The sequence below is a fragment of the Artemia franciscana genome, chromosome 7 (assembly GCF_032884065.1).
Source record: "Artemia franciscana chromosome 7, ASM3288406v1, whole genome shotgun sequence".
NCBI lineage: Eukaryota > Metazoa > Arthropoda > Branchiopoda > Anostraca > Artemiidae > Artemia > Artemia franciscana.
In genome coordinates, this window is record NC_088869.1 from 50,984,197 (window position 1) to 50,996,057 (window position 11,861).

The 11,861-nt window shown below is 35.2% G+C and overlaps 1 protein-coding gene across 1 annotated transcript; it reads right to left on the bottom strand.

Annotated features, from left to right (window-relative positions):
• Positions 1-841: 841 nt before the first annotated feature.
• On the bottom strand, positions 842-11,411 carry LOC136029427 (uncharacterized). Its single transcript, XM_065707809.1, has 3 exons — positions 10,972-11,411; positions 3,688-4,326; positions 842-2,421 (listed from the first exon to the last, which is right to left on the bottom strand). The coding sequence occupies exons 1-3, from the start codon at positions 11,204-11,206 to the stop codon at positions 983-985; spliced, it is 2,313 nt and encodes a 770-aa protein (XP_065563881.1). The 5' UTR covers positions 11,207-11,411; the 3' UTR covers positions 842-982.
• Between the last annotated feature and the right edge of the window lie 450 nt (positions 11,412-11,861).

Genomic DNA, 11,861 nt, shown 5'->3' on the forward strand with positions numbered 1-11,861 from the left:
GATCTCCATTTCATAGCCCTTTGGCCAGGAAGTACAATGGAGGGTTAGAGGACTGCTATCTTACACTTTTGCACACCCATCCTGCTTACCTTCCCCAGATTTCCCCAGGTACCCGTTTAGAGCTGGGTCGACTCTCGCTGAGCTTGGAGAGTCACGTCACTGACTCCCGTCCTAAACCAAATAACATACCTCGCCAAGGATCAAACCCGTGCCCCTCGGACAAAGGTTTCCAAATCCAGCACGCCATGAGACTTTTATCCAGTCTCAGGTGTGATTATATTTATGGACGATTTGTCGTGTGAAATTTTCAACCAATAAAAACACATATACGTTTGACAAACTACAGAAAACAAATTTTATAAGTGCCGAACAACCCTGGGTTCGGGTCTTGCAGCCTCAAAATGCAAAAAAAGAGTCGAAGAATTTCAAAAAAGATGTTAGCTTAACAGACCGGAGGAAAGAAAGGGTTTGGATACCGATTTAAGCATCCATTAAGGATCATTTGAAGTAAACAAGCCATCATTAAACTATGATGAAACCCCTCCCACCCAAGGGGTCCTCCTCTTTCTGCCATCTGGTGTACATCTCAGAGCACCGATTTTGCTGCGCATAGCAGTCTTTCAGGCATTGCACAGTCCGCCGCAACGCTTGGAACGCTGTTGATGTACATGATTTCTGAATGTTGACATCCTCTCACTTCCAGTCAAGTCAAAAGTCACCAAATAACTTAATTCTATAATTAATAGTTAAGTCCCACATTGTCGAAGGTAAAATGGAAGCACACAATTGAAAACGCTCCTAAAATTCCTGCCAGAATTTGTTTTTGCATTCAAGGGCAATGGATTCGACAGCGTTTTATTTGTAAAAAAAAAGTTTAATGCTCACACAAACAAAAGTTAAGAAAATTTAAAAAGTAAAAACAACGATGACACGAATAAATAAACACAAAAAAACATGATAGAATACAAGAAATCAAGGATAATTATTGCAGGTGATCATTTGAATTTACTACTGTGGAACATTGCCAACCATTCTGACACACATCTAGCTTTCGAGATAAATATAAAGTAAACATATTGATAATGTAACTCTCATTTCGCTTACAATGTTTCAATTGCTCTGGCATTGGGATTGCCATGGTGGGTAAGGCCCAGAGCATTGTCACTATTTGGTATAAACCTGGATATTGATCCTTTCTGCATCGCCAATGGTCCAACACTTGATATCCACTTGTAGAAACTAATTTTGCCTCTTCACTAAGGTACCGGTCAAATTCATTATTCCCAGCTTTCATAGGGCTGTCCAAATATTCTTCGAAATCTTCATTTGTTCTCTTTCTTCCTTTAACTGAGGTATTTTCACTTATTTTATCTTCGCAGAGGAGTCTCAATTCTTCAAATATTTCTAGGCGTTCTGTTGGATCTATAGGCATTTTCCGTAGACTCTTGAATGCCGGATGAAGTACAGTAGACATTTTATAAAACTTTCCTACAAGGAAGTGATTCTTAATGGCCGTTTTGGCGCAAAGACGCAGCTCTGTTTTTATTTCGGAGTCACCCAATCTGGGAGTAGAGTGCTGCAATAATTTGTGCTTCCAGAGAAATACACTATGTGAATTTGGATAGATTGACAGGTCAAGTTTGCTGCTCGCATCTTTGAAAATTTTGAAAAAATCGAGAATATCTTCTGCAGATTCTCTACTAAAACCAGCAAAACACTCTTCTTTGTAGCATTCTTTTAAATGCCTTCTGAGAATAGCCTCATTTTCTAGAATTGCCTGCAAAGTTTCTAAGATGTTTAGCCATTTGTTGCCGGGATTGCGGATAGCTCTGGTTAATTTCGAGTTCAAATTTAATAGTTCAACTTTGACTGCGATGTCGCGCGCAACTTCTACTTGGTCTGTGACTAACTTTCCTGATCCAGTTAATATTACATTGACAACGTTTTCAAGAGATGTTTGCACACATTCAACAATTTTTTCTGTTCGCAACTGTCGTTCAAATAATTCTGGAAGATTAGTGATAACTACGCGTCTTACGTCAGCAATCCCTTCGCTCTCTATTGCCTCATAGAAGAACTGTTTCACATTCTCTTGTATATTCTCATTATTAGCGAGGGCGACAAAACGTAAGGGAATATACGAAAGACCACTATACCTAGCCGACGAAATTGCACTGGCACACATAGTAACATAGGCTAAAGATCCGCAAAGGTCAACATGCAATGACAGAGCAAGAGAACCAGATTCTTTTATCTTCCGTAAAAGGAGTGAATGCTGCTCTGATGAAAGCACTTGAAGGACATTATCCAGCCTGTCATACCGCTGCAGAATCTCTCGCACTGCACCGACGCTATTTGTGCTGCTTAATTCAATGAAGGAATGTATCAATTCGCGGAAGCTTTTCTGCTTACTTAAAGAACCTAGAATTGAAATGTTTTTTATTTCCACACAGTAGAACGTAAGCAATTAAGTTGAACAGCCAAAACGCACAGGTGAACAGATCAAAATATTTTATAGCCCCTCCCCCCCTCCAAAAAAAAATATAAGTAGTCCTTCAGAAATCAACGCCCAAAAATGCTCTAACAATAGGCATTATAGAAAGAATATGCAATTGCAGCTTAATAAAGTCTAATTAATTGCCATAAAGAAAAAGCAAGTATGCTGTAAAAAAAAGAAAAAAAAAAGCTTCTTATTATTATATATTCAGGCTCTGTTCAGGATTGTAACAATTTTTACATAAACAAAAATGCTAGAGAATGGCCAGAACAAAGATGATTACAAGGGGGTCACAAAAACAAACACAAGAAAAGAATAAATTCAAACAATCTTACAGGCTAACTGACAAGTATACTGAAATAACCGAATGAGCCCTGTGATAAAAGTGAGTGTGGTAATTATAGAGACATTAGCCTGTTTTCTGTAGGTATCATATTACTTAGTATGATATTACTTATTAGACTTAAAGATGCTATAGATAAAGATGTCACTAATTGGGGTAGAAAGATGTCGTAAGGAAAGATTTAGGGGAAATGGGAACTTGCTGGGATGTTTAATGAGGGAGGCATTGAATATATTAGATGGAAGAGGAGATTTGGGTACCCATGTTGGCCTCAGGTGGTTTGGTGCTGCATTGAGTTGTCAGTAGTAGTAGATGGATACTTCATCCAAATTATAGAAGACAGAACCAAATCTCGTTGAAATTTTTATAGATTCTGACAAAAAAAAAGAATTCCTTATTTATTTCCAAAAGGCCATGGAAACAAATTGTTTGTCCTCTTAGCAAGATGTTTTAACAACCAAGATGTTTAACTCCACCCCTCTAAAGCCGTCTTTTCAGACCAATTCTATTTTCAGCCTTTGCTCGTAGTCATAGAAGAAATACCAAAAGTAAATAAATATAGTGAAATAAATATAATATGAAATATTAATTATGTAATTTATATGTAATATTTATATATAATACTATCCATATAATATGATTAGGTAGAGTAAGTTATTATTAAGTGAATCTTGTTATTTTACAAAACAGAAGAACAGAGAGAGATTGAGAGTGAGAGAGAGAAAGAGAGAGAAAGAGAGAGAGAGAGAGAGAGAGAGAGAGAGAGAGAGAGAGAGAGAGAGAGAGAGAGAGAGAGAGAGAGAGAGATTACAAACAGAATGCAAGCGAGGACAAAAGACTTGTAAACCTGTAATCAAATTTTCTGCTGCAAAAATCACGACTTTTTTTTCAACTTCCAATGCTTCTTCTTCAGCTGGAGTAATCGGCATGTCTTCGCCTTGGATATCTGTCGCAGACGTTCTCTGCACATCGTCATCCATAAAATTTTGCAAATCATTTGTTACTTCTTGGACTGGTTGAACTGTGTTAGTTCTAACAATAACTGGCACCGGGTTCATTTCAACGGGTTGTACCCTTTGTAATGTCATGATTTTAACATCTAAATAGTCACATTTGTCCGTCTGAGCTCTGCACTTGTGCCTTTTCAAGGTAGAAGTGCCGTACCAATGGGAATTATCGTAATAGTACACTTTTTTACATTGGACACACCCAACATAGTTTTTAACTCTTCTGCCTTCAACTAAAATGGAACCGAAACGGTCCCAAACTTCACTTCGTCGTCCACTTCTAATTGAGACATGAGCAAGATTTTGCCGAACAAGTACTTCGACCTCTGCCTTTTCTAACTTAATATCGCTTGTTTCTCCTTCTTCAAGATAAATGACAATCTGTTCGTTGTCTGATTTAAGACCACTGCTCGACGGTTCTTGGATTTGTGAATTTTTGTCACTACGTGTCAAATTGAGTGATGGTTTGCCAAAAGGATCTAAAAGAATTAAGCTGGATTTGAACAACTCAAAAACTATCTGGGGAAAGAAGGGCTTTGATTATAAACCTTTCTTTGCTTAGAGAGTTCATAGAAAACAACTTCTTATTTTGCATTTTACAGACATCATTCCATTCCAGGCCCAAGATCAATTTGATAAAATTTAGAAGCAATGTGAGAATAGCGGACAACATTCTTAGTTTAAAATTAAGATTAGATATAGTTCTGTATTGTTGAGGGACTCCATGACGTCCTCCTCCCAATGTGTTCTTAAAACTACGGTCATGATCTATCCCCGAACCATATCAATGGTCCTAAAATATTGGGAGAGGCATGGTGCCCTAAGATGCTAAAATATGATGTGAAATTGCAAGAAGATAGACCAATTCCAATATAATATCGGAACATTAAGAAGTATGTTTCTGATGGGAAACTCCATGAAACACACTCAGTATGACATTAAAACGAACAGAAATTAAAACAAACTGAGTAATTTAAATATGAGGCATCAGTCTAGCAGTACCTTAGCAAAGTTTTATGTGCCGACCATGAATTATTTTCTTTGACCATTTCTTATAAAAGAGATGATCGTCGCGGAAACTTGAGACAAAACTCAATTTATTAGGAAAACATAAGTTCTTGTGTCCTTTTATGAGTCAAAGTTATTGGAAGGCAGCCAGCTCCTCCTAAGTACTCTTTTTACCCGGCCTCTAGGGCAGTGATCGTAAATGATGAACCTAGATTGTCTGATTCTTGAACTTTCAGAAATTGCTTTATGGGCTGAGAGGAACACAAATTTGGTGGGAGGGAGCATGGGCTCCGGCAGGGGGGAAGGGAGGCATGTCCCCCAATAAATTTAGGACTATCAAAGAATTATAAGGAAACCAAAGCAAAGAGAGCAGAGTGGGGAAAAACCATGGAAAAAATGTGTGTTGCCCTATTGTTGGCTTCCTGCTAATAGATTTTTACCCTTAATAAGGAAAATATAAACTCTAATTTGTGACTAAGTGAACCTTTTCAAGTTTTCCACAAACATTTTTTCTATATGATTTGGTTGGAGTAAAAAAAAAAAAAAAAAAAATCTTCATAGTAATAATGGTAAGTAAATAACAATCTTTGTCAATACCAAAATTATAAGAGCCTAACCATTGATAACATTAAATCAAAGAATCAGCTTTTTGTGGTGATCCTAAATCTATATTTGTTAATTAGTAATTAGTGCAGATATCAGTACAGAAGAAAGTTCGTACAATTATAGAAAACACAAGGGAAACAAATTAATAAGGGGCAATTTCGGTAAAAGTATGCCGTCAACTTTTGTTTGTATAAGAGCACCCATGAGCTGATATATGAAGCCACTGTAATCAGAAATGTTTCCCCTGAACCGAATGCTGGGAATTTCTTTGTTTTTTCCCCTGAGCAGATACGTTTTTTTGTGTTTTATTATCATTTTTTTCCCAAGAGTGACTGTATTTATCTAGTTGTCACTTTGGAAAAGATTTAATTTTTTATAGTTGTGAGGCATAAAGGTGTCAAATATATCAGTTTTTGGTATTCAAAATTAAATTTAAAATATTGAATTATTATTTGATTTTCTTAACCTTAGTTTTATGTTTTACTTTGATAATGTACTATTTTTTTATAAACACTGAGTCTAAAGGTATTAAATATTTTGTTGTTTAATAACTAAAGTAAAAACTGTCGATATTGTTAAAAAATATCCGTCCAACGCTCCAGAATTGCTCAACAGTACTGAATGCAGGGAGTTTACATCTTAATTATGTGAGTAGGCTATTGTTTTGTGTGTTTTTTTTGTAATTACTTACTTCTTTCATTTTACTTTTAATTGACATACTTTTTCAATTGCCTTTAGAAAAATGTTTGTCACTAAGCTTCCTTAAATAAGAAAAAACAAATTTTTTTCAACAGAAAATAAAGAGCAACATTAAAACCTACAACGATCTGAAATTATTACGTATATAAGGAAGGTTGCCCCTCCTCAACGCTCGCTCTTCACGCTACAGTTTTTGGGCACGTTAAAAAAGTAACTTATTGCTCTAATTAAACAACCCTTGTGTTTCAGGAGTAGTTTTTAAGAATTGGGACAAAATTTTAACTTTAGCGTAAAGAGTGAGGTGTTGAGGAGGGGGCAACCCCTCTTAGATATGTAATAATTTCTGTTCGTTTTAAGTTTTAATGTTGCTCCTTACTTTTAGTTGAAAAAAACTTGTTTTTTTTATATTTAATTTCTGAGTGTTCTCAGAAATGAGTGTTCTTTAGTTTCTGTGGGGAGGGGCAAAATGCCCCTAAAGCATTTTGAAAAAAAAATAAAGGCATTTCATATAGGAATTCTGAAAAATTCACTCAAGTGTAATATTTCCCCTGAAAAGTTCACCTCCTGGATACTTCCCTCTCCATGAAAAGTTCACTTCGTGCAAAGTCAACCCAGAAAAAAATTGGTCCTTCTCTCACCACCCGAAAAATGTATGTGTATTTCCCAATAAATAATTCTATACGTAAACGATGGGCAAATTTTATGACTTAAAAGCTTTCCCCAGGGGCTGTAGGGGGCCATTTTATCTCCAAAGACATACTTATTGCGCCGTTCAACTATGATGAACAAAATAGATATTTCAAAATTTTGATCAGATGATTTTGGGGAAAAGGTGGCATGGGAGGGGCCTATTTTCCCTCCAATTCTTTTGGTCCCCTAAAAATGGCATTAGAACTTTTAAATTCCTTTAGAATAAGCCTCTCACAACACTCTAGACCTACTGAGTCGATACATTCCCCCATGAAAAAAAAAACAAATAAACACACATCCGTGATCTTTCTTCTGGCAACAATTACAAGATTCCACATTTTTGCAGATACGAACTTGAAACCTCTACAGTAGGATTCTTTGATACGCTGAATCTGACGGCGTGATTTTCATTAAAATCCCATGACTTCTAGGGGGTCGTTTCTCTTTTTTTCTTTAAATTAGACAAATTTTATTAGGCTCGTAGCTTTTGATAGGTAAGACTAAATTTAATGTAACTTATATTTTCGGAATAAGCATAATAAGCTCATTCTTTTGATATATCTATTGGTATCAAAATTACGTTTCTTAGAGTTTCGGTTAACCTACTATTGAGCCGGGTTGCTCCTTACTTACAGTTCGTTGCCACGAACTGTTTGATTACCCATAAAAATCCAAATAAATATCATTGAAATATTGATCGTTTGTTCTGCGTAACCAAAATTATTGTAGTCATAAAACTTAACAGTTTCATAAAATTTAATTGCACAAATAGAAAAGGTTTTTTAACTAAAGTAAGGAGCAAGTTTAAAACTTAAAACAAATTGAAATTTCTCTGAATATAAGGGGAACTGCCCACTTCCAACATTGCAAATTGCAAAATGAAACTTCTAATTATCTTACCAACAAAATAAAATGTAGAAAAATTAATTAAACCAAATGACAGAACCATAAAAAAAAAATAAGTCAGATGTCTCTCGGAATACCATATTATAGAGGCTCTAGAGATCATCTGCATAACCCTTGGACTCCAGGGAGTACTGGGACTCCCTGCGACACCACGGAGTCCCGGTGGATACATTACAAATCGAACATCGACTCCCAGTTCCGCATCTTTTGGATTTTCGGATTTTGAAAATGCATTCCCATTGCAAATTTTCTTTAAGAATTTGGATAAAATCCAAACTTCACAGTAAAGATTAAGGAGCCAAGGAGGAGGCAGCCCCCTTCATATAAAGAATAATCGGTTCAAATAGGTTTTAAATCTGTTCCTTGATTTAAGTTGAAAAGCTCTTTTTGTTTGTAGTTTCTTATACCCTGGCCTAACCAAGGCCTGAACCATACCCAGGCCTAACCAAGGTATAATTTGAGGTACTGGTCCGAAAAGTAGCCTAATTTCATTACAAATAATGCGAATCAACTTAGTTGAATCCATTACTGCCCCCATGTAGCTTTGCTTTTCTTACAACTGGTAAGCCTAAAATATGGTTATTGATACCTTAAAATCAATTAGCTTCTCAGAATTTTAAATTGATTGCAAGTTCGTCCTCTTTGGGGCCAAGTCGTGGTTTGATGCCCTAAAATGGCAGAAAACTAGACTTTCCCCTGGCCTAATCTGTACGGTCACTTAAAAAAGAGCATTAAATTTACGTTTCAATGAGCTCCCTCCCAATTATCTTGAACCTTCTGTTTGATGCAATCACTCCTGGGAAAAAAACAAAACAAATTAACATGCATCGACGATGTTTCTTCTGAAAAAAAAGTGAAATTCCACATTTTGATTATAGGAGCTTGAAACCTCTAAGGTAGGTTTGTCTGATATGATGCATCTAATAAAGGGATTTTCAGTAAGATCACTTGCTTTTTTTGGGATGTTTCCCTTTTTTTGAAAAATCAGGTATTTTTTTTTTTCAGAATTTTGGTTTAGGGTGGATAACAATAAACTGAAAGAATTTTATGTATTTAGAATCAGCATAAAAAGCCAATACTGCCGACATTGCAATTGTCATGGGGATTCCATTTTTAGTTTTGGTGAATATTGGCCCAAGTCACTTTTTACTTTCAATTTTTTATCACAAACTATTTGATACGATTTTCTTGTGACGAAGTTTTTCTAAATCTGTTCATTTTTTTAGTTGAATAGGACAACAAAAAGAAAGAAGGTAAATTTGACAGCTGGATAGTAAGTTAAATTTTGTTTTTCTTCAGCTATTCTATTTTTTAAAATATCTGAATATATAAAGGATTCAAGTTCGAGGGGGAGAATTGTCCTGTCACGAAACAGGTAAATTTTAGATGGCCGTTATAAAATCAAAACGTGGTATGCACACGGGATGATTTTCGAGCATCTCTACTCCTTCTATAAACTATTCCAAGGCGTCGGAAATTACATAAAGATAAGTCTACATGTTTTATTGTCTACGGAAACAATAAATCTTTCTGTAATTTTGGTTTGAGTTTGATTTTCTTTTAATGTTAAATGCATAATAATTAAATATACTACTGATTAGATAAATTGATCCCTTTACCAGAAATTCTTGTCGTTAAAATCTACTGTATTTTGTTTCATTTTGCGTGCAATTTATTACTTTTTTTTTTAGTTTCGTCCTAAAAGAATTTAAAAATAAAATTATTCCTACGGAAAAGGTTCTAAAATATATCTCCTGTCACCCAGCCAGCACTGCTATTTTAGTGTCCCCCCATGGGGAATTTTCTGCCGGCACCCTTAGGTGGGAGGGTACTAGAAGCACAGAAATGGGGTAGTTTTTTGTCCTCGACCAATCCAGAACTTCCATCTATAGCTTCTTTCTGTTTAAATTTCATCTATTCGTCAAAAGCAGTATCTGCTTCTTTATGTTTTATGGGACTAACCAATTAATTTTAATTTCTGTTCATTTTGGGTTTCATAGTGGTCCAGGGTAGGGTAAAGGTTGATTGGAGCAATTGGGTCCAATTGGACCCCGTATTTGAAAGGGCCCTGCGTTAGTATCAAAATGAAGAAACAACAATTTTGAAGCTTACAGCAAACTGTTTTTGACGACAAGGCACAAGTTATGAATTATTCAAATAATTAAGAATCTATTTATTTTAAGTTTGCATTGCTGAATGAGATTAATTAATTTGTTTTTTATTATACAATATATACTTCATGATGTATAAAACTGATACCCTAAACAAATTCTTGTCAAATTTATTGAATTTAATCGGAACCAATCTATAGGCTATTAGAGGGGTTTTGCATTACGTACGTAAACTACTATGTAGGTGCACTTCAATTATATATTTTATATATATAGAGAGGGCCCCGCACCTATTCGATCCGGGCCTGCATAGTACTTTCAGTTCGTCATAATTTTGAATTGTTAGGTTGATTTATTTCTGTAAATTAAAGGTTTTAACATGGTCGTTTGCCTTTCTTTCATGATTTGTTTTTCTAATTCTGCTTTGTTATTAATAATAAAAGCAAAGAATAATACTTAACCGATAATATTTACAAATTATCTTGTGACTGAGGGGTTACTTGCATTATTTTGTGTACTAATTTCTCATCAACAGTTGGTTCATAATGTAAAGCAACACAAACTTGAAAATAAAACAAAAACAAAAAAATCAACATAGAATACAGTCTAGCCTTGCGATACTCATGCATTAGGGAAGGGGGAACTGCTCAAACGTAATTATTACGACAGCAAATATTATATTTGGAAAGGGTCTTAAAGGTGGACTCAAATGAATATTGCACAAAGGTTGTAATCATAGCTAGTTTGGAAGGGGATCTTGACATAAGGTTCTCCTGACTTCCACTGTTTATTTTTTTTTTTTTTTGGCAAGGCCATTAGTTTCATAGGCTACTTATAATTTGCGATTCGTGATTTTGATTACCACATATCAGTACCATGCCATCGCCTTTTCGTTTCCAGACATTAAGCATGCGCTCGTCACGACATGCATGTTTCTTTTTTAATTAATTTGGGTAAGTCCCTCCCCCCTCTTGAAATGAATTCCAGCATAAAACCCGCGTAACACTATTGGTTAATCCAGCTAAGACAAATTAATGATTATTTTCTTTAACGGCTTGAAACTCGCAAAAACTTTAAAGAAGGCTAATGCCGAAGGACTCAAACCTGTTTGCATAACAAACAAAGATTCATTATGATCACTATACGAAGGGCCGCTTTGTGTCATGTAGTCATTATTATCAGCGTGACCTCTTTGGTCCACATATGAGGTGTGTTGTATATTTTCTTGTATAATCCTTCCTGCTGCATTTATTAGTAATGCTTCTGATGAATCCATTCCATCACTTTTTAGACTCCTAAGAGAGATTGTCGTCAACTGATTATCCGGATCTCTCGACATTTTAATCAAAAACGATTATTTTATCCCGCAGAATATTTAAATCCTGAATCACAGGCGGTTTATAACTCGATAAGCTTGATACAACTGCGGTTTGGCTCCTAGCAACTAGCGGGGCGGGCGTAGAAAAGCGGTCTCCGGGCTAGGGGATAGAAACTCTCCCTTCAGTTTCTTCAATAGGAAGAAGCCTATTAATTTACAGCCTGGGATCGAAGCTAAAGAATTAAAGTAAGTAATAAAATTGTTCTACTAATATAAATACAGATAGAGTAAAGAACCTGTCAAAAATATATATATTAAGCTTACAACTAGTAAAAGCTAACAGGGAACTAATAGATTAATTGTAGTCCAATACTGAAAGTGTGAGCTTTGGAAACATTTAAACTACGAAAATTAAATTTCATAATTTGATATTTTTCTTAATTAAAAATTAATTTCCTAAGCATTACTAACTCTTCATTGGTTTTTTTTCTTTTACAATCTTCTTAACGCCAATAGCTTGTTAAGGATTTCATTTTCTTCTTCCTTCTAGCGGTATTTCAACGTTGTAAAGACGTGAGAAATTAAAATTCCTAGGTTAGAAATGAATAGGTTATTTATTTTTCAATCATAGTTACTGTAATCTTGATTTATCCTGCTTCTGGGTTGAATAAATCCT

Bases quoted from the DNA above. Each gene is read 5' to 3' on its own strand.
- LOC136029427 (XM_065707809.1), bottom strand. From the start codon at position 11,206: ATGTCGAGAGATCCGGATAATCAGTTGACGACAATCTCTCTTAGGAGT. The intron at 4,327-10,971 runs GTTTGAGTCCTT...TAATTCTTTTAG, and splicing joins TTTGTTTGTTATGCAAACAG to ATCCTTTTGGCAAACCATCA. The intron at 2,422-3,687 runs GTTTACAAGTCT...TTTCAATTCTAG, and splicing joins AGCAGAAAATTTGATTACAG to GTTCTTTAAGTAAGCAGAAA.